This window comes from Zalophus californianus, chromosome 13, assembly GCF_009762305.2.
Source record: "Zalophus californianus isolate mZalCal1 chromosome 13, mZalCal1.pri.v2, whole genome shotgun sequence".
Taxonomy (NCBI): Eukaryota; Metazoa; Chordata; class Mammalia; order Carnivora; family Otariidae; genus Zalophus; species Zalophus californianus.
The window spans coordinates 43,495,669-43,523,337 of record NC_045607.1 but is presented as its reverse complement, the minus strand read 5'-3'; the positions used below and the strand labels follow the sequence as shown (position 1 = coordinate 43,523,337).

The window sequence follows — 27,669 nt, the reverse complement described above, 5'->3', positions numbered from 1 at the left end:
GTCAAGAAGTGTTACTTTTTCTAATATTTAATGCTTCATTATAATATGTAACTCCCTAAGTAAGGAAATAAGGCTAATGTATAGATTTTTACTGCATCTTCCCTTGTGCCTCTGTGTTTAAAAAGGCATAATAGTACACTACATGTTATGATTCAAAAAATTGGTTTGTGATATATACAAATCAAAGCATGGCGAACTGCTTTATAATGAATTTTTTATTTTTTGTATTTGTGACAAATGACTTATCAGGGATGAAGATATTCTGGGAAAAAATTAATTATAAGATATTATACTACCTTGTATAATATAGTGTACCATGCCTTTGAGGAGAAGTTTTCTTCTACTTTCTTTCTACTTAGCTCACTGAATATTAAAAAACAATTGTTTAGAAATGCTTGCTTAATAATTATCAATATTGTGAAAAAGTGTCAAAATTGTATAATTGTTTAGTCTTTAAAAATGTATTCACAGAAATGTCTGTACATTTTATATTATTAAAAAATACTATAGATAATTTATCAAATATTTATTACCATATTGATTTCTCCTATAGAACAGAACCAATATCAGTTAGGATGGTTTCTACCAATATACTTCAGAGTCTTACAGGAGAGTTCTGATTATTACTACTATGCACTGCTATCTGCTGTGACTTGTTCTTACCTGCTCTGGTGCCCCATTTCCCATTCTAACACATTCTCTCTCCTGAGCATACACCTCACAGTCAGTGCTCTCTACCCTTACTTCTTCCACCTTGCAGAGCACTTCATCTCTCAAGGTTTGGGACATTGAGCCGAGGAATATTTTCTTATTCCTACTGAAATAACTGAAATAAGATCATGTTTCTAAAAAAAGGTCTCTGAGACAAATTATGAAAAATCATAATCTCTTGCATTGAGAAATTCACAGCCTAAATCTGCACTGTCCATTATGATAATCAATAGCTACATGTAGCTATTTAAATTTAAATTAATTAAAATTATGTAAAATAAAGATTCAGCTCTCCAGTAGCCTCAGCCACATTTCAAGTGCTCAGTAATCCCAAGTAGCTACTTTATTGGACAGTGGTGAGATAGAGTATTTCCACTGTTGCAGAAGGTTCTCTTGGATAACCCTGTTCTAGACTTTCTTAGTTTGCATTCGGTCAACCTGACCTGTAGAGTCTACTGTCTTAACAGCCCTACCTCTAGTCCCATTTTTGTGGTCTTTATTCAAGTTTCCATTATTACATGATGCTAAGATATTCTCTTTTCATTTCACCCTGACATCAAGAGTCACACGCTCTACCGACTGAACCAGCCAGGTGCCCCGGTGTTCTTTACCATTTTAACGATTCATCTTGATTATCAAATTTATTGGGGCATAAATAAAGACTATCAGAATTGTGGAGTATAATTATGGTTGTGCTTTGGCTTGGCTATTTTGGTGGCATTTCCAAACTGAACAGTAATAATTAAAAACTTTTTTTTTTTAGGTCCCCAGAGGCAAATTTTAGACAAATCTTACTATCTTGGGCTTCTTCGGTATGTTTTTTCCTATGTATGGTCATGAAGTTTTAACTCTGGTACTTATTAAGCTAGTTAGGTATCTTTTGATTTCTAAGAATTATTTTGTGTTCTAATATAATTTCTAGTTAATTTGGCTGTGTTACAAAATATATGTGATAATACAGTTAGGCTGAGATTTTAAATTGTATATATTTGCATGTAGATGAGCTATTTATGTCAAGTTCACTATTTTTCATATAATGATAAGAATAATCTTTTATGTTTCTTTGACTAATTACTCTGAAATATATTATTCATACCACTGACATGTCACTAGTTGCATCTAATAAGAAAGGGAAAATGTGTATACTTATTTATGATATATTAACTAGTGTAGGGTTTTACATAAATGTATATTTGGTCATTTGCTACAAATGTGACCTAATTTTAATTAATTTAAAAAGTTTATTATGTGGCTCTAAGTATTAAGCTCTAAACTGAGAACTTTTTTCTTATTCTCTACCTACCTTTTTCTTGCTCAGATATCCTACTATCTCCATTTCCCCATTTTACTTTGTTTTCTTCTTGGCTCATCATCTAGATCTTCTTTCTCTTTTACTTCCATTTCATTTAATCCATCTTCTATCATGTCCTAAAAGTTCTGTTTTCTTTCTCAGTTCTTCTGGATTCTTTCAATTCTCAATTATCAGGATCCTTTATGATTCTCAGACTTCTAGAAGGCAATAAAGAGAAATGTAGGTTTTCCCCATCAGTCCATTAAGGTTAGCATTAACCTAAACTAACATCAGCAAAAAAAAAAAAATAGTGAGACCATCAGTTGTATAGCATCTCTTGATATCCAGCCACTTTTTAATTAAAAAAAGGAAAAGTTATAGAACTATTTTTCATCACTGCATTTCCGTGTTTCTTCAGGATTTGTGCTTCAGCATAAAAAAATAGTTCTAGCTATTTATGTAATTGTTTGATGCTATAGCAGTGGTTCTCAACTGGCAGTGATTTTGACCCCTAGAGAACATTTGGCAATTTTTAGACAGATATTTGGTTGCCACAGCTGGGGTTGAGGGATTGTGCTACTGACACCTTGACTAGGTATACTGTTAAACATCCTACAGTGCACAGCATAGCCCCTTCCCCACTGTCAGACTTATTCTTTAATGACCTAAAATGTCAATAGTGCTGCTTTTGAGAAGCCCTGTCCTAGAAGGTAGCAGGAGCTGCGAGGGTGACAATTAAGCATCTACTTCTGTCTAAAGGTTGTTAGTTTGACCATACTTACATTGTGGTCCTAGTTCATCTTAATGATTAGAGAATCTCTTTCAGTTTCTTATCAAAGTTGGGATATGCTTCATTCTTAGTTAAACAAGTCACATAAATTGTTTTTCTTTCTTTAGTGAAATTTCACAAAACCATTTAGATTGTTAACACATGAGAAGTTTGCTTTGTTTGACTAGAAAGACTCTTTTCTGGATTAGAAGTATTGCTAACTTTCTAATTTCTTCTCATTTAGAAGTAAAATAAGTGAACTTACAACAGAAAGTAATAAACTTCAGAAAGAGATAGAAATGTACAATCAAGAGAATTCAGTATATTTGTCATATGAAAAGAGGTAAGTAATTTTGGAGTTAAAATTATACAAGATCTTTTTTATTACTAAACAACATTTAATGTAACATATTTCAGAAGTTTAATACTGAATTCATAGTTATATATAATGTTTGTAATGCTCTTCTTATTTATGTGTTTATGAATATTTGTTTTATGCTTGCAGAGCTGAGACTTTAGCTGTTGAAATCAAAGAGTTTCAAGGACAATTAGCAGACTACAACATGGTATTTGCTCTTTTCTGAGATTTTTTTGAATATTTTTATTGCTTTTTGCTACTTTAAAAATATATTATTTTAAATACCAAATAATACATGAATACCAAGCTTATGCTAAAAGATTGAAAACAGGGAAAGTGTACAGATTAAACTATCACTTTGTTTTTTCCCTCATTTCCCTCCCCAGAAATAATTTGGCTTAACAGATTGATATGTATTCTTCCAGTCTTCTTTTTTTTTTTTTAAAGAACAAGTTTTTTGTTGTTGTTTTAAAGATTTTATGTATTGATTTGAGAGAGACAGACATAGTGACAGAGAGCGTGAGTGGGGAGGAGAGGGAGAAGCAGGCTCCCTGCTGAGCAGGGCACCTGACGTAGGACTCGATCCCAGGACCCTGGGATCATGACTCGAGCCAAAGGCAGACGCCAACTGACTGAGCCCCACAATCGCCCAATTCTGCCAGTCTTCTTTTTTTTTCTTTATTTAAACTCTAGTTAGTTAACATATAGTGTACTGTCAGTTTCAGAGGTAGAATTTAGTGATTCATCACTCACATATAATACCCAGTGCTCATCACAAATGCCTTCCTTGATACCCATCACCCATCTAGCCCATCCCTACTCACCTCCCTCCATCAACCCTCTGTTTGTTCTCTATCATTAAGAGTTTCTTTTATGGTTTGCTTCCCTCTCTCTCTTTTTCTTTCCCCTATGTTCATCTGTTTTGTTTCTTAAATTCCACACGAGTGAAATCATATGGTGTTTGTCTTTATTGACTGACTTTATTGATTCTAGCTCCAAAGATGTCATTGCAAATGGCAAGATTTCATTCTTTTTTATGGCTGAGTAATTGTGTGTGTGTGTGTGTGTATCACATCTTTATCCATTCATCAGTTGATATCCATTCATCAGTCGATGGACATTTGTGCTCTTTCCATAATTTGGTTATTGTTGATAATGCTACTATAAACATCGGGGTTCATGGACCCCTTCAAATCAGTGCTTTTGTATCCTTTGGGTAAATATCTAGTAGCGTAATTGCTGGATCATAGGGTAGTTCTATTTTTAACTGTCTGCGGGACCTCCATACTATTTTCCAGAGTAGCTGCACCGGTTTGCATTCCCACCAACAGTGCAAGAAGTTCCCCTTTCTCTGCACCTTTGCCAATCTGTTGTTTCCTGTGTTGTTAATTTTAGCCATTCTGACAGGTGTGGGTGGTATCTCATTGTAGTTTTGATACATATTTCCCTGATGGTAGGTAATGTTGAGCATGTTTTCATGTGTTAGCCATCTGTCTTCTTTGGAAAAATGTCTATTCAAATCTTCTGCTTTCTTCTTAACTGGATTATTTTTTTGGGTGTTGAATTCATAAGTTCTTTTTTTTTTTAAGACTTTATTTATTTGACAGAGACAGTGTGCGAGCCACAAGCAGGGGGAGTGGCAGGCAGAGGCAGAGGGAGAGGGAGAAGCAGTCCTCCCCACTGAGGAGGGAGCCTGATGTGGGGCTCAATCCCAGGACCCTGGGATCATGACCTGAGCCGAAGGCAGACGCTTAACCGATTGAGCCACCCAGGCGCCCTGAATTCTAAGTTCTTTATAGATTTTTGGATACTAACCCTTTGTCAGATAAGTCATTTGCAAATACTTCCTCCCATTCCAAAGGTTGTCTTTTAGTTTTGTTGATTGTTTCTTTCACTGTGCAGAAGTCCCAATAGTTCATTTTGCTTTTGTTTCCTTTGCCTGTGGAAATGTGTCTAGTAAGAAGTTGCTTATAGCTGATGTCCAAGATGTTGCTGCCTGTGTTCTCTTGAGATTTTGATGGTTTCCTGTCTCACATTTAGATCTTTCATCCATTTTGAATTTATTTTTGTGTTTGGGGTAAGAAAGCAGTCCAGTTTCATTCTTTTGCATATTGCTGTCCAGTTTTCCCAATACTATTTGTTGAAGAGATTTTTTTTTCCATTGGATAGTCTTTCCTGCTTTGTTAAGATTAGTTGATCATATAGTTGTGGGTCCATTTCTGGGTTTTCTGTTCTGTTCCACTGATCTGTATGTCTGTTTTTGTGCCAGTACCATACTGTCTTGATCACTACAGCTTTGTAATATAGCTTGAAATTCAGAGTCCCGATGCCTCCAGTTCTGTTTTTCTTTTTCAAGATTGCTTTGGCTATTCAGGGTCTTTTCTGGTTCCATACAAATTTTAGGATTGTTTATTCTAGCTCTGTGAAAAATGCTGGTGGTATTTTGATAGGGATTGCATTAAATGTGTAGCTTGCTTTGGGTAGTATAGATGTTTTAACAATATCTGTTCTTCCAATCCATGAGCATGGAATGTTTTTCCATTTCTTTGTGTCATCTTTCATCAGGGTTCTATAGTTTTTGGTGTACAGATCTTTTAGCTCTTTGGTTAGGTTTATACCTAGGTATCTTATGGATTTTGGTGCAGTTGTAAATGGGAGTGATTCCTTGATTTATCCTTTCTGCTTCTTCATTATTGTACAGAAATGTGTTGCAACATTGATTTTTTTATCCTGCTACTTTACTGAATTTGTGTATCAGTTCTAGCAGATTTTTTTGGTGGAGTCTTTCGGGTTTTCTACATAGGGTATCATGTCATCCGCAAATAGTGAAAGTTTGACTTCTTCCTTGCCAATTCGGATGCCTTTTAATTTCTTTTAGTTGTCTGCTGAGGCTAGGACTTCCAGTATTATGTTAAATAACAATGGTGAGAGTGGACATCCCCGTCTTGTTCCTGACTGTAGAGGAAAAGCTCTCAGGTTTCCCCCATTGAGGGTGATATTAGTTGTCAATCTTTCATATATGGCTTTTAGGATGTTGAGGTATCTTCCCTCTATCTCTCCTTTGTTGAGAATTTTTATTAAGAATGGATGCTGTACTTTGTCAAATGCTTCTTCTGTGTCTACTGAGAGGATCATATGGTTCTTTTCTTTTATTAATGTGGTGTATCATGTTGATTGATTTGCAAATATTGAACCACCCTTGCAACCCAGGTATAAATCCCACTTGATCATGGGAATGACTCTTTTAATGTACTGTGGGATTTGATTTGCTGGTATTTTGTTGAGATTTTTTGCATCCATGTTCATCAGGGATATTGACCTGTAGTTCTGTTTTTTAGTGGAGTCTTTGGTTTTGAAATCAGGGTAATGCTGGCCTCATAGAATGAGTTTGGAAATTTTCATTCCATTTCTATTTTTTGGAATAGTTTGAGAAGAATAGGTATTAACTCTCTAAATGTTTGGTAGTGGCACCTGGGTGGCTCAGTCGGTAAAGTATCTGCCTTCAGCTCAGGTCATGGTCCTGGGGTCCTGGGATTGAGCCCCACATGGGGCTCCCTTCTCAGCAGGGAGCCTGCTTCTCCCTCTCTCTCTGCAGCTCACCCTGCTTATGCTTGCTCTCTCTGTCTGTCAAATAAATAATAAAATCTTAAAAAAAAAAAACTAAGTGGATATAATAATATCCAGTAATTATAATAAAAAGAAAGGTTTGGTAGAATTCCCCTGGAAGCCATCTGGCCCTGGACTTTTGTTTGTTGGGAGAGTTTTGATTACTGCTTCAATTTCTTTGCAGGTTATGAGTCTGTTCAAGTTTTCTATTCCTGTTTCAGATTTGGTAGTTTATATGTTAGGAATTTATCCATTTCTTCCAGATTGCCCAATTTGTTGGCGTATAATTTTTCATAATACTCTCTTATAATTGTATTTCTGTGGTGTTGGTTATGATCTAGCCTCTCTCATTTGTGATTTTGTTTATTTGGGTCCTTTTTCTTTTCTTTTTGATAAGTCTGGCTAGGAAGTGATCAATTTTATTAATTCCTTCAAAGAACCTGCTCCTGGCTTCATTGATCTGTTCTACTGCTCTTTTTGTTTCTCTATCATTTCTTTCTTTTCCTTTTTTAGAGAGATAGAGAGGGAGAGACAGCACGAGTGGAGGGGAGGGGCAGAGGGAAAGGGAGAGGGAGAATCCTAAGCAGATTCCACACCCAGCATGGAGCCTGACTCAGGGCTCAGTCTCAAGATCCTGAGATCATGCATGACCTGAGCTGAAATCAAGAGTTGGATGCTTAACCAACTGAGCCACCCAGGCACCTCTATACCATTTATTTCTGCTCTAATCTTTATTATTTCCTTTCTTCTGCTGGCTTTAGGCTTCACTTGGCCATTCTTTTTCTAACTCCTTTACATGTGAAGTTAGGTTGTATATTTGAGATTTTTCTTGCTTTTTGTGGTAGGCCTATATTGCTATATACTTCCCTCTTATGACCACTTTTGCTGCATCTCTAAGGTTTTGGACCATCTTGTTTTCATTTGTTTCCATGTATTTTTTTTTTTTTAATTTCTTCTTTAATTTCCTGGTTAACCCATTCATGCTTTAGTAGGATGTTCCTTAACTTCCATGTATTGTGATCTTTCCAGATTTTTTCTTGTGGTCTTGTAGTTGACTTCTTCCAGTTTTATAGCATTGTGGTCAGATAATATGCATGGTATGATCTCAGTCTTTTTGTACTTGTTGAGGCCTGATTTGTGACCCAGTATGGGATCTGTTCTGGAGAATGTCTCATGTGCACTTGAAAGGAATGTGTATTCTGCTGCTTTAGGTTGGAATGTTCTGAGTATATCTGTTAAGTCCATCTGGTCCAGTGTTCGTTCATTCAAGCCGTCGTTTCTCTGTTGCTTTTCTGCTTGGATGATCTGTCCATTGCTGTGAGTGGGGTGTTAAAGTCCCCTACTATTATTGTGTTATTATCAATGAGTTTTTTTTATGTTTGTTACTAATTGCTTTATACATTTGGGTGTTCCCAAGTTGGGAGCATAAATATTTACAATAGTTAGATCTTCTTGTTAGATAGACCCCTTAATTATGATATAGTGCCCTTCTTCATCTCTTCTTATAGTCTTTGGTTTAAAATCTAGTTGCCTGATATAAGTATGGCTACTCTGGCTCTTTTTTGACATCTATTTGCATGGTAAATCGTTCTCCAGCCCTTCACTTTGAATTTGCAGGGGTCTTTAGGTCTAAAATGAGTCTCTTATAGGCAGCATATAGATGGGTCTTGTTTTTTTCCATTCTGATGCCCTGTGTCTTCATTGGAACATTTATTCCATTTACATTCAGAGTGGTTATTGATAGATATGAATTTAGTGCCATTTTATTACCTGTTAAATTGTTGTTTCTGAAGATTTTCTCTCTTCCTTTCTAGTCTTTGTTGCTTTTGGTCTTTTTTCCCCCACTCAAAGAGTCCCCTTTAATATTTCTTGTGGGGCTGGTGGAGTGGTCACAAACTCCTTTAGTTTTTGTTTGTCCTGGGAACTCTTTATCTTTCCTTCTACTCTGAGTGACAACCTTGCTGGATAAAGTATTCTTGGCTGCATATTTTTCCCATTCAGCATGTTGAATATATCATGCTATCCGCTTCTGACCTGACAAGTTTCTGTGGAGAGATCTGCTGGTAACCTTATTTGTCTTCCCTTAAAAGTTAGGGATTTCTTTTCCCTTGCTGCTTTTAGGATTTTTCCCTTATCTCTGTATTTTGCATATTTTACTGTGATAATCTTGGTGTTGGCCTACTTTTGTTGATTTTGAGGGGAGTTCTCTGTGCCTCCTGTGTTTGGATGTCTGTTTCCTTCCCCAGATTAGGGAAGTTTTCAGCTATAATTTGCTCAAATAAACCTTCTGCCCTGTTCTCCCTCTTTTCTTCTCTGGGACTCCTATGATAAGAATGTTATTGGGACTCCTGGGTGGCTCAGTTGGTTAAACATCCACCTTCAGCTCAGGTCCTGATCCTAGGGTCCTGGGATCGAGTCCCACATCAGTCTCCTTGCTCCAAAGAGAGCCTGCTTCTCCCTCTGCCTGCCACTCCCCCCTGCTTGTGCTCACACTTGTGTGCCCTCTCTCCCTCTCTCTAATAAATAAAATCTTAAAAAAAATGAATGTTTTTACACTTTATGGAATAGCTGAGTTCCCCAAGTCTACGTTTGTGATCAAATATTTTTCTTTCCCTCTTTTCTTGATTTTCCATACTTTTATCTTTTTTTTTTTTTTTTTTAAGATTTTACTTATTTATTTGACAGAGAGTGAGAGAACACAAGCAGGGGGGAGTGGCAGGCAGAGGGAGAGAGAGAAGGAGGCTCCCCGCTGAACAGGGAACCAGATGTTGGGCTTGATCCCAGAACCCTAGGATCATGACCTAAGCTAAAGGCAGATGCTCAACCGACTAAGTCACCCAGGCACCCCTAATTTTGTCTTCTTTATCACTTTTTCATTCCTCTGCTTCTTCCATCCTTGTGGTCATCATATCTATTTGGTTTTGTAGCTTAGTTATAGCATCTTTTATTCTAGCGTGACTAGTTTTTAGGTCTTTTATATCTGTGGTAAGGGACTCGCTGGTGTTTTCTATGCTTTTCTCAAGCCTTTATGCTTTTTTCAAGTCTTCTATGCTTTTCTCAAGTCTAAGGGACTCCCTGGTGTCTTCTGTGCTTTTCTCAATCCTTATGATTGTTGCTTTAAATACTGGATCAGGTTTAATACTTACATCTGTTTCAATTAGATCCCTAGCCATATCCTTTTCTTATTCTTTCTTTTGGGATGAATTCCTCCCATTTCAGTATTTTGCTAGGTCTCTATCTTCTTTTGTGTGTTAGGAAAGCCTGTTAGGTTTCCTGCTCCTGAGAGTAATGCTTTATTAAGAAGGGATCATATACTGTCCAGGGCTTAGTGCTTAAACAAGTGTTTCTGGTATATGCTGTGTGCACTCTGCTGCTGTGTTTTGGCTGCTCTTTCCCTTAGGTCGGTCCTCTGCAGAGTTTCTTCTTGCCTGCAGTGGGGAGTGTTTCAACCTTGGCCAGAGTGTGGCAGGTCTTAACTAGGTGTGCTCTGGTCTGCTTGTTAAAAGAGGCCTGATACTGTTTCCACTAGAACTGAAGCTTTGCAGCTCTCTTTGGTCAACAGACTTGCTGTATGCTGGTCTTCTGGGGGAGGAGCCTGATGCTCTGGTTCTCAGGCACACTTGCCCTAGTAAAGAAGAACCTGCAGAGTACAGGGGGGCGGGGCTTGGTGTAAGGTGCTCAGACCTTCAATGTTGGCTCTGTGCTGCTCACTGAAGTCAATTTGTGCTGATGGGTGGGAGACAAAAATGGCTCCAGCCCTCTCCCTCATCCATCGAGAGGGGAGTTCACCCCTGCTGCTGTCCGGGAAGCCCTCACAGAAGAGTGAACAATCTCCCTTTGTGTGTTCCATGCGGTCCTCAGATCCCAGCCTTCACCCTGTCTGTCTGGGCTGCCTCCCTCCTGGCAGTGCAGGACTCCTATGTTCTATCCAATGCAGGCCGCCCAAATTTTAAAAACTCTGACCTTTAGGGACCTGGTGTGAGGGGTGGACCTGTGCTGCTCCTTTTGCCGTGCTGGGACTGTTGCAAGTTTGTCCCAGAAGGGCAGTTGTACCAAAATGCAGGAGTTTGGAGTTTGGAGTAAAGTGCTGCAAAGAGCAGATGTCCATGTTAGCCACCCTCAGCAGGTGTCTCTGTGCCTACGCTGAGGTACGGGGGAGGGAATTGGTGCCTGCCAGCTCTTTTGTCCCCAGAAAGGCAATGTCACCTCTCCCAAGTGCAGTCAAGAAGGGGGAGACGTCTCTTCTAGTGCAGCCCAGGGGATCCTCAGATTGCACTCTCCACTTCCAGGCCTCTGCCCTCCTCCCCAGGTGCACCACAGTGCCAACCAAGCTCCATACCAACAATTTCTGAAACTCCAGTCTTTGAGCTCTGCTGGTTGTAAAAACTCAACATTATCAGCCCCTGTCATTTTCCCAGTCAGTGGTTTTGGGGAAGTCTTTTTCTTATGTTATCCTCTGTTCACTGTTCCCTCTCTCCTCTCTCTCTCTCTCTCTCTCTCTCAGTCTCTCCCTTTTCCCCTGTCCCCCTGTTTCTGTGATCACGACTCCCTCCCCTCCACAGTACCCATGAATCTTCCCCCACAAATCATGTCTCCACACGTCCTACCTTCCAGAGTGTGGTCTCTTCTCTCCCTCTAGTTGTGCAGTTTATTCTCTCAGTCCTCAGATCGATTTTAGAATGATTTGATATTTATCTAGTTGTGTTCAAGGGATGAGGCAAGCATAGGGACCTCCTACTACTTCACCGTCTTAACCCCTATTCTTCTAGTCTTCTTAAAAAAATACATTTTCTTACAAATACTGCAACACACCCTATTTTTTCCCTACCAATACTAAAATATTAATTTTAAAAGTAAAATTTATTGTGTACTGAATGTTATTTCTTTGGAAAAAACATTTTGCCTTTCTATGGAGAGCTGTTATCATGAAATCTTAAAAAATTCAATTACTTAGTACACAGATTACCTCCATCCTTATGTTTCATTCAAAATATAGGGGTTGGCCTTCTGCCAAAATAGAGTATGTAAAATAAACATAGTTCCACCAAGGATTTTTCCCAGTGTGGACTTTCTGAAGAAATAGTCTCCTTGGCTTTCTTCATAACTGCCCCAGTCTTTGGTGTGATCTTAGCCCCCTGAAAATTTCTAGTCTCAGAATTTTCTTTCTTCTAACTCTGTAGGTCCTCTAGACAGCAATGGTGTTTGGACTTAAAGAGGATAACTTTTATCTCACTTCTAGTAAAAAATAGTGTTACATAAAATAAGAAACATTCCAGCATAATGGCTAGGTAAATTATGCTCTACCTACTTGATATTGTTATATTGTACTCATAAACAAATTTTGCTGTTTATGGGATATTGTAATTCTCAAATATGTTGGACTATATAATCCATAACGAACATTTTGTAGAGCCTAGTATTCAGTGCAATTTTTTAAGTAAATGTTTTGTTCTAAATATGAGAAAGCTTTTTTTATAAAATATGAAATTACATTAGATAAAAGCCATTTTTAGTTATAGTGGGATTCATTAGGTAAGTTACTTAGTATGATAATAATAATGTGTAAAATATGTTATTTGTAGGATAATGAACTAACACCTAATAGAGGGAAGACATTTAGCCAATATCTAACATATAGTAAGATCTCAAATGTTAGGTGTTAGTAGCACTTATTCGTATCAGAAGTGAAATATGATATATGTACTAACACATAGTACGTTAATAAAGCTTAGTCTTTTAGAAATAGTTATATCCAAATAGTTTGTTTTTAGTAGCCTTCCTGTTCAATTTCTGGCTCCACAACTTGTTAAATTTCTTTATCTGCAAAATGTGGGTAGTACCTACTTTGTGGAGTAATTGTTAAAATTAAGGGAAGTGTAATACATTCAACAGGCCCAGAGTAATGTTTGGCACAATACATTAGCTATTTCTTCATTGCCAAATGTTTTGAAGTAGGCTTACTGGTGTTCTGATGGTGCCTTACCCTGTTGGGTTTTTTTGTTTTGTTCTGTTTTTAATTTTTAAAAGACCAAGAAAATAATTTTGCATTTTCACTGGTATAAATTTATAAATCTGTTAATACCCTCTCTGCTGGGGAAAAGAGACAGACACAGGTTCCCCAAACTTTTGTCTTCTTCAGACACTTCTTTTAAGGCCAGACATCTTTTCAAAGCAGGCAAAGCTTTTCAATATACGATCTTTGGGATAGTGGTTTATTACTGCTCACTTTGCCACCCTAAAAATGTGATTTATTGATTGACCAAATGCATGGTATATACTTAGCTCAATATTTGTTTTTATTTTAGAAGATAAAATACTTGGAAATATTAATACTTGAAATGACTACTCATTGTAAGATTGAATACCAATTTATGAATTATAGAGAAAATTTATAAAGACTAATAGAGTGATTTTTTTTTCTATCTTTGTTTTTAGTTGGTAGATAAACTTAATACCAATACTGAAATGGAAGAAGTAATGAATGATTACAACATGGTAAGAAAATTTATAAGCATGAGCAATAAACTTACATAGATCATATCCTCCAATACAAAGCATTTATAATCTAGAAATAGTTTGATAAAACCTTACACACCTTATAGATAGGTATTATTCTGATCCTAAATACTGTTATTACAGTTGAGTTCCCTCAGTTGCTTTTCCGGGGCTTGAACTCACAACCCCAAGATCAAGAGTTGCATGCTCTACTGAGCCAGCAAGGCGCCCTTTCAGTTGCTCTTTTTAAATTTCTTCCTCTTGGTCAGATCTCTCTAGTGGATTCTTTAGTGTCTTTCTACAAGGCTAGGTTGAACTGGTCTCACACAGCATTAGTTAGGGAGTCTCATCTATATTTCCTTGTATATAAATTAGTTTAGAATACTTTTGGTTTAATATTTGCACAAATGGAGCTGAGTACTCACTGGAAATACAATGCCACCTTTACAAAGTTTTATAAGTAAGAGAGAAAATTGAATAGTTACCATATGATGCTGGATATAATACTACCTTTTGATTGATAAATGAGAATCTGTGTTCAATGTTCTTAGATTCCTTGGCAGAAAACAAAATATTAGTAGCTAACTTGTTTTGATTACAAATATTTGGAAGAAAGTAACATACATAGAGCCTATAGTTTATATAACTTATAACTTATACAACTTTTATATAGCTTATGATATAGCTTATAACTTACACAGTCAGACTATTCTGTGAAAGCATAGAATTTATAAAATGACTTTTTTCTAAATTGGGGTTCTAAAAACATAATTTGGTGAAATTAGTCTTAATTTTAGAACACAGGAGAATTTCCAATTTAAAAATATACTTTTAATGCCACATGTAAAATGTGGAAACTTCTTTATGAGTTCTGTCAGTTGTTTGGGATAGAACCAAATTCTAAGCTGAATATGCACAGGTAGAGTAAAGTAGGAGTACTCAGGTAAAATTCTTTTTAAGGATAAAACTTGTGTTTGGTCTAAAATCAACATATTACTAATCAACTATTGACCACCCAATAAATTTTAGAAATTCTATTTACATAAATTGAGTTTATACTGGATTATTCGATAGATCACTAAAGAATAGTGAATATTTTTGGTGTGAGATTACAGTGCCTGTGAAAAAGACTTCCTTTTTTGGGGGTTGTAGTTTGTTAAGTGAAATAAATACTATATATTTTTTAAAAACTTTGCATGTGGCATTAGGATTATTATAATAATCTCTCAATTAGTTCATGACCAGAATAACTTTTAAAGAAGTAGTTCAGTTTAATGGTAATTTTTTATCACTAACTTCTCTGTTAACTCTTCATTCAGCTTAAAGCTCAAAATGATCAAGAAACACAAAGTATGGATATCATATTTACTGAAAGACAAGCGTAAGTACAATCCATTTAGAAATCAAACATTTCTAAGGAGCTGAATTAGGTAGTCTAACTTTGAAGTCATTTATTTCCTTACAAATTTTCTCAGTTTTTCCTTGCATTTTTTTTTTTTTTTTTTTAAGTAGGCTCCACATCCAGTGTGGAGCCCAGTGCAGACCAAAACTCATGACCATGAGATCAAACCTTGAACTGAGATCAAGAGCTGGATGCTCAACTGACTGAGTCACCTAGGCACCCCTTCCCTTGCATTTTATTTTAAAAAGCTGAATATTTGCAATACAAATTTTATTATTTATACATGTTATTTTCATTGATCATTAAGTACCCAAATCCTGGATAAATAAAATTACTACATAGATTAGATAAATAAAATTTCTATTTCAAGTAGTTTAAAATCTAAGATAGATAAGAACATCTTCATCTCTGCCATTTATAATTTTAACCTGGGCTTTTTAACTAGTTTGAATTAGGAGATTCAAGGCCCAGTCTAATAAAATGTACATTATTAGTGAGCTGTTTACATTATTTCATTATTCAATTATTAATTTCTAATTGATAGTTATAGTAATGCATATATGTGTATACATCTTTTTATATAACATGGTTAAAGACCCAATAGCAAATAATTTTGACTTTGGTAATAAGTGGCAGTGTGGCAGTGACAAAGGCCTACAAAGGTAATAGGTAGATGTGATGTAGTTGTCTTAGTCCATTTGGGCTGCTAAAACAATATACCATAAACTGGGTAACTTATAAACAATAGGAATTTATTGCTCACAGTTCTAGAGGCTGTGCAGTCCAGGCTCAAGGCACCAACATGGTCCCATTCTGGTGAGGTCCCTCTTCCTGTTCATACCAGGCATCTTCTTGCTGTATACTCCCATGGTAGAAGGGGGTCTGTGGGATCTCTTTTTATAAGGGCACTAATCCTATTCGTGAGGGCTCCACCCTCACTACCTAATCACTTCCCAAAGATTGCACCTACTAATACCATTACCTTTGGGGGCTGGGATTGCAACACAAATTTTGAAGGACATAAATATTCAGATAATAACAGTAGTTAACAGAATTATCTTCACTGATTGGGGGCCTTAATTAAATACTGTCTAAGGCAATGCAAACATAAAATATAAGCTATTTTGTATACACCCACCCCATACATATTTTGTCTCAGAATTTTATCAGTCTTAATCTCTGAGAGCAAGGATAATAATTAATCAAAATTACTTAAATTCTGTAACACCAAATATACTGTTCTGTTACTTATGCATATAACGTAAATATTTGATGAAGAATAGGATGTTAACATGTAATGGTAAAACACTTGAAAGATAAATACAATTTTTTTGTTGATTACAAACAAAGGAATCTCTTTTTCCCTTATCTATCATTTGATACTGCTGTAAAGTGCTGCCTTAAAAATTATAAATACTGGAAGTCCTTCCCATTTACAAAGAAAATTACATATTCATGGTGACCAAGCTCTTACTTGAAAACTTTCTTTTTTACTGTTCTGATTTTGAACCATTTAACAAATACTTATCATTTACCATACATAAAATAACTCCCCTAGGTACCTAAAAAGTAAATAATGAACTGTAGTCCATTGAACACCTAACAGAGTTTAGAACATTAAGGTCCTCATTTATTTCATCTGCAGTTATATAATATTCAGGTCAGATTTATAAATATTATATGTGTATGTATTATATATATTTCATCCAGAATGATAACTCACAGATTATAAATTTAAGACTGTCTTAGACTTTTATGTCTATTTGGTTCATTTAGTTAAGGAAAAAGTTCTTAAAATCTGGTGGTTTGTCCTGAAATGTCAGCAGTTTCTTAATGTCTGTAGTTTGTAATTGAGGCTGAGTGTATTTGGTTCTCCTGACCCTTTTAAGCAGAAATTTGAATTAAGAACAGAAGTTATCTTCATGAAGTTTACTTTTATATGCAGTAGGTGAATAGATTTCGTGCGTTAATCAGATGGCCAACATCTCAGTAACACAAAGGATCTACCTTGGCTACACATTCAAAGGGAGCTGGTAATGGCATACCTTGAGAAGGCAGGTCCAAAAAACTTCATTCTTTTCTCTTTTAGTATGGCCATTTAGTGTGGTATGACTAAACCATCTGGTTTATTATGGAACATCTATTCATAATAAGTTAGTTATAGTGTAGAGCCTTTAACATATTACTGTAACATTATACTTGGTTTTAATTCAATTTCATATGCCAGCATTCAGTTATTAGAGGCTCAAGAAATTAGATGTAGTCTTTGCTCATTCATAATTATATTTCACTTTACTACATTTTTCAAATATTAATATTTGCCTCTTAAATTAGGAAATGATATTTTGGTAAAATAATTATTTAGAAAAAGCATTTCATTTCCATAATTATCTCACTTTTATAATCAAGATTTAGAACAATAAAGTAAAATTGATATTGTCTAGTAAGAAATATTACATGTAAAATATTTATATCCTTTATTGAAAACATGTTTCTATAAACACAAGCAAATATGCATTATAAATGAGTCAGTTCTATTTCACAGGGTATATATCATCCTAAACAGTTTTTATTTCCCTCAGTAGACATTTGAACTGAATTTACTATTGATATGACCTTTAAAATGACCATTTTGCAGAATATAACGTACATATACATTATTCTTAGACTCTTTTTTCTGAGAAACTATCAAGTACATGTGCATTTTAGAAACCTTATTATAAAAAAATTTGAACATACACAAAAATAAGTGTTATTATATCATCTCCCAGCTCCATCTCCCAGTTCCATCAGCTCATATCCATTTCTCCTCCATATAGACATGTAGGTACTACTCCCCTGTATGATGATGAAGAAAATCTTAAAACATCATATTATTTCATCCATAAATGTATTTTATTATAGTGTTTTAGAGATACTCTTTTCTCTAAAGGATATAAATACAGTTAATTTTCACTCCTCTGCAGGGTAAAAATAATGGATTTCATTACAATTTTTAACGCCACTGTTAGCATTGTTAAAATTATGATTACAGCCAATTGATTATAAGGAATTAGTAAATAATTAACTTCAGACTCTTTCTGTAATAGTCTCAAGGTCATTGTTCAAACTGTTTTTGGATCATTATTGTGCTATGAACTCACTGTAGGCATACCTCAAAGAAAGGGTTTTGTTGTCCAGTAAGTTTGGAAAATTCTTAATACTTGGTTCTTGAGGAGCAGAGAGCACTTCAGCTTATTAGAATCTTGAATAAGTCCTATGGTAAAGACTCTTATTTCACTTTGTTTAAACTCAGTATTTCCTATAGTAATTCTCTAGTACTTTGACCACGTACTGTTTTTCCCCCTGTAAATACTTCTGATCATTTCCCTGGAAATTAATATTCTAGAAAACAATTTGGGAAACATTGCTATATCTGCAGGATCCCAAACATCTGTCTGTGGACCAACTGAAGATTCCTCAGCTTCAGCACAGACTCATTTGAATAGAACTCTCCCAAAGAGAGGCAGAAATACAGATTTTTATTTTTTTTTTATTTTTTTTAAAGATTTTATTATTTATTTATTTATTTGAGAGAGAATGAGAGATAGAGAGCACGAGAGGGAAGAGGGTCAGAGGGAGAAGCAGACTCCCCGCCGAGCAGGGAGCCCGACACGGGACTCGACCCCGGGACTCCAGGATCACGACCCCAGCCGAAGGCAGTCGCCCAACCAACTGAGCCACCCAGGCGCCCAGAAATACAGATTTTTGAAAACAAGATTCGTGGAGACTTGTGATACCCACTTTGGAAGCTACCATACTATTCAGTTATGATGATCATGCATTATGGTGATGATCTTCCTTTATAACTGAAAGCAGTAGTAACCTTTTTTTTTTTTTTTAAGTCAGTAGTAACTTATTAGGGATTGTGCTTGGACATTGTACCTGTGCTTTAAGTTAGTACTAAATTTTCAGGAAATTTATTGTGCTAATTCAGGAAGCATTTAAAAAAATACTTTCCAATTCCATGAATTCATTCTGTGAGCATAAAATCAATCTTAGTGTGTTGTATGTTTAAGCGTTTTCACTTTGACAAATCCAAAACCTTTATTTTTTTTTTAATTTTTTTCTAAAGATTTTATTTATTTGAGAGGGAGAGAGAGACAGAGAGCACAAGCAGGGGGAGAACCAGAGTGGGAGGACAGGGACAAGCAGACTGCACTGAGCACGGAGCCCAACATTGGCCTGGATCCCGGGCTCCCCCAAGATCAAGACCTGAGCCTGAGCCAAAACTAAAGAGTCAGATATTCAGCTAACTGAGCCACCCAGGTGGCCCCCAAAACCTTTATTTTTTTACTGATTCTACTCAATAAAACTTTAATATAATTTAATATGTATTACATCAAATATCTGGGCTAATATTAAAATCAGTTCATTTTAATGAATAATTTACTTTAGGTCTTTTCCTTATTAGGATGTATGGTCTCCTGAATACTGCTGAAAATAGTAATGCTAGTAATGTCACTGTAAGCTACCAGAGGATGTCAATTACTATATTTGGACCTACTTGCTCAGTACCAATGAGAAAAACATGATTCTATGATATTCATTTGTCTTGCAATTAATATGAAAGTCTACTAGCCACAGTTTGGTATATTACATGCCTAATCTCCATTTATGTCTAAATTGTGAGTAAACCAGTAACATTTTTTTAAAAAATCAAGCATTTAAGAGAATTCATTTTCTTCATGTAATTCATGTGTATCTATATATTTGTCTTCAATAAACCCATCGTCATCTATCACAAATGAATGTAGTTGTTCAAATATTACTGTAGTTTCTTCAGAGTTTGTATCTGGGGCCTGTGAAGGAGAACTTGAATTTCCAGTAAAACCATCTTCATAGGCTTCTGCTTCATGCTCTTCCAGGTGGTGATGATTGTAACTAAGCAGAAAATTATACCATATTGGGCATTTGATAGCAACAAAAATGAGGAATGAAGTCATCAGTACGGTGACTACCACACCAACAAGAAAAGCCCAGCTTTTTCCAAGTTTATGTTCTTAATTGGAATACCGAGAGAGAAAGAGAGAGAGATTTTGTTAAATTGACAAAAATAAAATAATCATTAGTCATATGTCCTAATAACTCCATAATATTGGTATTAGAAATAAACATTATAATTTTCTTTAAGCAAAAGTTACTAAAACCACAAGATATTTCAAAGTGTGCTGAAAAAATACCTTTTTTCCAAAATAACTACTTGTCTTTGCAGGTATTGTTTATCAATTCACCAAAGAACATTATTGATTTATACTTGTTAATAATTATGACTTAATTGGTCAAAACCAAGACTCAGAAAAGTTAAATAAGTTGCATAATGGCATTTGGATGGTAACTAGCAGAGCCTAGTTTGGAAACTTAGTATTTTGTAAATCTTTTGTTGAGATGAGGAATTGTTCTTTTACATTGTTTCTAGAAATTTAAAATTTAGAAAAATTAAAACTACTTCAGTTTATTTAGTATACTGCCTTCAGCAATATTAATATTCAAAACCAGTACATTACCTGAGTTTTTTAAGTTGTTCAAAGAGCTATTAAATGTTGAGTTGCTAATGGACTGAAAATGGTTATAAAGATCTTCATTTATAGGTGGAGGAAATTTTGAATAGCACTCAGCATTATAAGGTACTGTTTTGATACTGTAGTACATCAGGATATCTGGGTAGGTGCACGTGGTGATGTTCTCATTTTCTGGTAAATCAGAATAAGATTTATTATGGAAATAGGATTATTATTGTTAATAAATTATTATAGCTAACATTTTATAATTATTTTTACCTAGAATTTTTTAGTATACCTGTCATTATTACAGATTATAAGAAACTCTTGTATTTGCCTAGCAACACAAGAAGGGAAAGATTCACCTTCTTGTTTATTAAGTTATTTTACAATATATATGGTTTAAATGCAGTATCTGTTTATTGTTTAGTTTGTGTTAGTAAAGATGTTATGATTAAGATTGTGATAAAAATTGATCTCGGGCAGAGCATGGTTTTCAGTTAAGAAAATAGCGCACCTGTTTTTACCTACTATCTGGCAAGATATCCTAAGAAAAGGAAATACTGAAAAAAAAATTACTCTTATGTATTTGTATTCAAACTTCAAACTTAACACTTGAAGTGACAGTATCATCTCACATATATAGAACATTTAAATTTCTTTTCTTCTCCTTTTTTTTTCCCTAAAAGGCAGAGGAAGAATATCTATTCAACAATTATTTTTCAGTGTTTCTTCCTGCTTCCCTTAAACAGGAATAGTTTCTTTTTCTTTAAAACATGAAGTGAGAGACTTTCTTGGGGTGGGACAGGAAAAAATCAGTCACATTTTGGTTTTGATTAATTTAAATAATGTTAGCTTACCTAGTGTCACATTTGATGTGTTCAACCAGTTCTGCAAATTCAGTAGACTGCAAGAGCAGTTCCATGGATTTCCATATAAAATTATTAATTCCAGATGAAACAGTTGTGGTACATCAAAATAGCTTATGAAATTGCCTTGCAGATTCAGAAGTATCAGGTTTTTTAGAGGCACAAATATATCAGGATTCAGTTGAAATATTTTGTTTTGACAGAGATGTAACTGTTTTAGTTTATTTAAGCCCATGAACGCACCCTGTTCAATTACGTGGATGGAGTTTCTACAGATATTTAAAATTTCTAGATTGGAGAGGTTACCAAAGCCATTATTATATAACATAGTGACATTGTTCTCAGTCAAATAGAGTTCAGTGAGTAAAAAATATGTTTGTAGAACCCTGGTGTCTGTAATATTCAAAGTAATTTGGTTGTAACTGAGATCAAGTATAGTAACATTTTTATTGATATCTGCTGGAATCAAAGAATAATTCTTTTTGGTGAAATTACATTTGACTTCCTAAAAAAAAATTAGAAATGCATTAATTAGGAAAAATACTAACAGAATTTCCCACATTTTCATATTCAGGTAATTAGACATTGGCAGGAAATAGTTTTGTTTTGTTTTTAGGTGGGGGAGGGGGAGAGGGAGATCTCACAATCCTGTGATCATGACTTGAGCTAAAATCAAGAGTTGGATGCTTAACCGACTGAGCCACCCAGGCACCCCTGGAAGAAAATAGTTTTAGCAAAACATTACCTCTCTAATATTTTAATGTTATATTGTGAAAAAAGTAAAGCAAATACTTTTATTTCTTCATTGGGATGAAATACTGAAGATTAAGGAAATTCTGATACATGTACCTGAGCTAAGAGATTCTAGTTAATCATATAGGTATCTTCTGTTATTACATACTCATTACAGAAAGAATGTGGGTATAATTTCATTACCTATGTGGAAATACATGGCAAATAATTCTCTTAACTCATATTTGTACATGATTTATAATGAGGAAATTACTTTAAAATTTGTTTTTAAAAATCAGAGCTACCAGCACTACACATAGGCTATTAAATAATTAAGAAATAATACTCAATATATAACTGTATATAGGGTTAACAGCTCAAAGTTTGGTGTTTTAAAAGAAAATATTTATTTTTTTAAGTGATCTCTATAGCCAATGTGGGGCTTGAACTCATGACCCCAAGATCAAGAATCAGATACTCTACTGACTAAACCAGCCAGGTGGCCCCAGAAAATATTTTATAACAGAAATTGAACCATTGGGGTGCCTGGGTGGCTCAGTCGTTAAGCGACTGCCTTCGACTCGGGTCATGATCCTGGAGTCCATGGGTCGAGTCCCACTGCGGGCTACCTGCTCGGCAGGGAGTCTGCTGCTCCCTCTGACCCTCCCCCTCTCATGTGCTCTCTCATTCTCTCTCTCTCTCTCAAATAAATAAATAAAATATTTTAAAAAATAAAATAAAAAAACAAAAGAAATTGAACCATTTATTGATTGAATTTAAGAGCCAGCCAACATGAATTGCTTTCCTTATGTGGCTATAGATCTAAAAAAATAGTTCTTATTTTGACTGTTTTTGCAGTTCAAATATCCCTATAATAATAGTAATGCAACAACAATAATTTTCCTCATAAATATGTGATTTTTAGAAAACCTTCCCTACATTTTAAAGAGTGGTGTTTAGGGGCGCCTGGCTGGCTTGGTCGATAGAATGTATGACTCTTGACCTCAGGGTCCTGAGTTTGAGCCCCATTTTGGGCACAGAGATTTCTTTAAAAAATAAATAAATAAAACATAAAAGAGTGGTATTTATATCCTGAAACTAATCTCAGATTTTATAGTGAAAATTTACAGACTTCTTTAACCAACTGTTAAAGAACTTAGTTTAAATAAAATGAAGACTGCTGTCAGATTAGAGTCTAGCTCACATATCACAGATTTTGAGTATATACAGCTAACCAATTAGTTTTGATAGCTTAGATTTTTTTTTTTTGCTTTAATTGCCTTGGGATATTTTACTAAATGTACACAAAGTATGCCTTTGAAAATATTTTCACTACCTTGATTGTAAAAACTTACTGTTTGAGAAGACTGGCTTTCATCTGATAATAGCATAGAGAGGGGCCAAAACAAGATTGTGACGCATGTAGTTTTCATATTGCAGGCCTGATAGAAAAGAGAATATTTTCATCTCAATAGGAGAAGAACTTTAGAGAGTATTGAGGATATTTTGATTTCTCCTTTTCTCCTTTTAAATCCATTTTTTCTTAAAACATATGAAATGTGAAACACATACATGTTCCCACACCCTCCCTGCACTCTAATCTTAAAGTGGAAAGTCCCTGGCAAATGAAAGTGTTTTTCGAATGTCTCGTTAGTTCCTGGATCGATTGAAAAGAACTTTAAAACAAGTGAAGTGGTTGTATATTTAAAATTTTTAATATATGTGTATGCAAGAAAGTCAAGACTATATATTTAGGTGTATGTACATGTTTAAGTATATGCTTATGTAGCTATTTTTTGGTTTTTTATTTTTAGACATTGTCTATTGATATAATCTGTTGACTTAAAACTGTGGGAGATGAGAGCCTTCAGCTCTTTTTCAGACACTCCCTACCTTCCATCTTCAATCCATTGAATGTATGCTTTCTATCTCTTCATTCTACAAACATAGTTACTTATAATTTTGGTCTTTTTCCATCTTGGAAATTTGTTTTTAAGTTAATGTCACTTTCAGAATGCTCTGTGATTAGCATATTTCAGAATAAAAAGATCTTATAAATTTGATTAGATGAAACCTTTTTTTTCCCAAAAGAAAATTAATTACTTTATATTACATTATAAATGTATTTGGAAAAGACTTTTTGACCACATCTCAGGTTTATATTTCTAAGGTGGATCATAGGAAGATATAATTATATTTTCTGCTCTTTCATCCCGTATTAAAGAAAGATTTTTGTAGATTAACAAACCTAAATATGGTTTGTTTGTTTTAAATTCACCAGCAACCATCAAACCTATAAATATATGGGATCTTACCTTTACTTTTTTCTTTTCTCTGAGACTTGTGTGCTAAGGAATCTACTGTTTCTTCTAGACCATTAAAAAAAATATGTCATATGTTGCATTTCACTATGCTTTAACCTTTGTACCCAACGAACACGTGATTTAAAAAAAAAAAAGCCAGCCTTTCTTAGCAAAAGATTGACTAGAAGAATAATTTCTTAGTCATCTTTGACTTTTTTAGCATAACAAGTTAAATGCTTTGCTTAACCTTTGTGTTTCTTAATTACTCTTGAAAAGTGTAAATATTAGCAAATTTACTTTGCAAGTTAAAGTATATAATATTAAAAAATGCATACTTGGGAAGATATATTGTTAAAGTGATTTAAAGTTAGTCTTAAAGGTATTTCGTGTTTAGAAAGATTCAAGTTGAAAAGATAGCCCCCGAGTTTTGAATTCCTGTTTCAGGTTTGTTTACTCATTTTTATGACACTGTCATTGGTGGATTTACTGCCAAGTTATAATAGGAGCAAGTGCTCAAAGCATCAAAAGACCTAACGCTGGCCATATTGTGGCCCTCAAAAAATGAGTTACGTTCCTTGTGCTGCAGCTTCCCCTCTGTAAAATGGAATACTGTATAACCCTAGGCAAAAACGTGGTTAAGATTCATTGTTGATAGTGAATAATCATGGAGTTCAGAATGAGTTAGTTCCAAAAGATTAACTCCCATGAGCCTCAGCATCCTTAATCTATGAAACAAAAAGATTGAAATTGATGACCTTTCCTGCTTGACAGTTCTGTGAGCCCATAAACCCATGTAAATTCAGCAGCAAACACGTTTGTTATACGATTGTAATTAAAGTTCAAAGAGAAGATATCACTCCTTGTCAATAGACAAAAATAAATAGAAATTCCAGGTTGTTTGATTTTGTTCATCTTTTATTGGGTTATTATGAGATGTTGTTTAGGAAAATTTCTGAGTTTAGATCGTTTTATTCTGGCAGTGTAAAAAAATGTGTGGGGAATATGTGAATCTGTAGGGCTTAGAGAGTGATTGTGAAAACTATTAGTTGATAACTACATGTGAAAGATTAAATAGTAGAATACTATTTTGAAACTCAAAAATTTTGATATTTAGACTAAACATTTATCTTCAATTAGTCTTTTTAGTCTTGAAGTATTTACATGATAACTAGCATCTTTTTGTTTTTTTTTTTTCAAAATTCTAGAGAATTTTTTTACAATTCTAGAGAAAAATTCTATCCTATTGATAATTGACCTTGCTTAGGTAATAAGTGGCACATCACTGGTATTTCTTATGATTATATGATAAAGATGGTTATTGCTTATAATTAATGACTTTCTTTTATATGGTTATACTTGTGATACTCGTGTTACGTTTTTGGAGACACTAACTTATTTTGCACCGCTAAAATATAGTTGATAAGTTTTGGAATACCAATTTTAATTAAAGTAGTAGGTAAGCAAAATATATTATTAATCTAAAGTTACGATTTTTTTTTTTTATCAAATTGAACCGTAGGTCTCCCTACTCTCAGATCAGTCAGAGCTGTGTTACTTTATATCATTTACATGGTGAACTACAATACAAGATTTCATTTGGTCAAAGAATCTGTAGCTAAAAGATGTTTGAAAAATCACTATTCTAAAATTGTCTTATTTGTCTTGAGGGTATGACAGAGTTGTAAATACATCCTCATATGTGCAAGGCTTTAGGGATTTTTCTGTGATAATCTTTGTGTTTTCTTATAAGAAAGTAAAATGAGTAGTAAGGAAATAGAAGGATTTGGGGATTGAGAAGAGAAAGATGTAAAATAAGTCTGTGCTGATGGGGAGTTTTTTTTTTTTTTTGGGAAGTGTAAGGGATTTTCATATTGTCTTAATTTTTAACTGAAGTATAGTTGACACATAATGTTAATTTAAGTTTCAGGTGTACAATGTAGTGATTCAACAGTTCCATATGTTATGCAATGTTCACCACAAGTTACCATTATCATACAGCACTATTACAATACTGTTGACTATATTACCTATGCTGTACTTTTTTTTTAAAGATTTTATTTATTTGAGAGAGAGAGAGAAAGCACATGAGATGGAGGAGGGTCAGAGGGAGAAGCAGACTCCCTGCCAAGCAGGGAGCCCCATGCAGGACTCGATCCAGGGACTCCAGGATCATGACCTGAGCTGAAGGCAGTCGCTCAACCAACTGAGCCACCCAGGCGCCCTATGCTGTACTTTTCATCCCTGAGACTTACTCATTCCATAACTAGAAACCTGTACCTCCCACTCCCCTTCACCCATTTTTGCCCATGCCCCACCCTTTTCCCTCTGGCAACCACCAGTTTGTTCTCCAAATAGAATTTTTTGTATATCTATAAGGATTACAAACTATGTTGAATAACTTTACCCTATTTAGTTGGGACTATGACCTCAGTAAAATTAATTGATGTTATTCCCCTCAATGTAGTAAGAGGAATATTGGATACTTTTGATTTCAGGAAGGAAAAACAAATTAGAAGTGTAGAAGAAGAAGTTGAACAGGAAAAACAAGCAGCAGATGGCATTATCAAAAACATGTCTCCTGAAAAACAAGTCAAGTACATAGAAATGAAAACCACAAATGAGAAATTGTTGCAGGTAATACTAATCACTACTTCGTCCAGCATATAGCAGTCTTGCTACTATATGGTCTGAAGATGGACAGCATTGACATCCCTGAGAACTTGACTAGACTTGCTGATCAGAATCTTAATTTAACAAGGTCCCCAGATACTTCATATGGACGGACATTTAAATTTTGAGAAGCACTAATCTAGAAAACGTCATTTTCTTATGCTGCATGATGACTAAATCTTACTGTATTATTTGTTCATTTCTATGCATCTTTCACTTTTGCATGTCATCCAGATACATGAAAACACTTGGGGTTTTTTTAATGAACTGTTAATAGAAATAATAAAAAACCTCATATACCAGAGCCATAGGGATATTTACTTTCTTTTTTTCCTACCTAATAAGCAGCACATCTTTTACTTTGTCCTTGATTTGAACAGCTCTTCCCTCCTGATCATAGTGTTTAAGCAATTTGGGAGCCTGCTGAGGGGTTATTGAGAATTCTTCCAACATTCAGGCATGGTAGTGACTCAGATTTGCAAGTTAGTACCCTTACATACCCAGATAACCCTTAACTAAACAGTAAGCAGAGAATTAGTCCCCAAAAATGCCAAAAGTGAATGTAGCTCTGGTTTCTCAGATATAACTTTATTGACAATTTAACATAACTATTTTAGTCAGGATTTATAAGATACAATGAAACACTGAAGAAAGAGTATTATAGAAATGCCAAAATACCATCAAAATATAGTTAATCTTGCCCAGTGGTTTTTGAATAATAATCAGCTTAAAAGTCTTGTCCCTAGGAGTGAGCCATGTAAATTACTATATGTCTTGGCCCTAAAAGAAATTAGGCAAAAGATATGGAAACATGGTTTTAAAAAATAAAAGTTAACTTTAAACAATAACATCATTAATTTGAGGGCTTCTGATATTTAATATTTTCGAAACACAGTGATGATTCACTGTGAAAAGGTCTGGCT

At 34.8% G+C, this 27,669-nt stretch overlaps 2 protein-coding genes across 3 annotated transcripts in view; one reads left to right on the top strand and one right to left on the bottom strand.

Annotated features, from left to right (window-relative positions):
- The window catches only part of IFT74 (intraflagellar transport 74), an 86,056-nt gene that overhangs the window by 6,396 nt on the left and 51,991 nt on the right, over positions 1 to 27,669 (top strand). For both annotated transcript variants that reach the window (XM_027616727.2, XM_027616728.2), the window contains exons 4-9: positions 1,475 to 1,523; positions 3,016 to 3,114; positions 3,277 to 3,337; positions 13,171 to 13,230; positions 14,550 to 14,611; positions 26,572 to 26,710. In XM_027616727.2, coding sequence (XP_027472528.1) covers positions 1,475 to 1,523; positions 3,016 to 3,114; positions 3,277 to 3,337; positions 13,171 to 13,230; positions 14,550 to 14,611; positions 26,572 to 26,710 — 470 coding nt within the window. The remainder of the gene's footprint in view (positions 1 to 1,474; positions 1,524 to 3,015; positions 3,115 to 3,276; positions 3,338 to 13,170; positions 13,231 to 14,549; positions 14,612 to 26,571; positions 26,711 to 27,669) is intronic.
- On the bottom strand, positions 18,897 to 24,142 carry LRRC19 (leucine rich repeat containing 19). The gene is made up of 5 exons (XM_027616729.1): positions 24,089 to 24,142; positions 23,129 to 23,215; positions 21,033 to 21,546; positions 20,179 to 20,364; positions 18,897 to 19,673 (listed from the first exon to the last, which is right to left on the bottom strand). The coding sequence occupies exons 2-5, from the start codon at positions 23,204 to 23,206 to the stop codon at positions 19,339 to 19,341; spliced, it is 1,113 nt and encodes a 370-aa protein (XP_027472530.1). The 5' UTR covers positions 23,207 to 23,215; positions 24,089 to 24,142; the 3' UTR covers positions 18,897 to 19,338.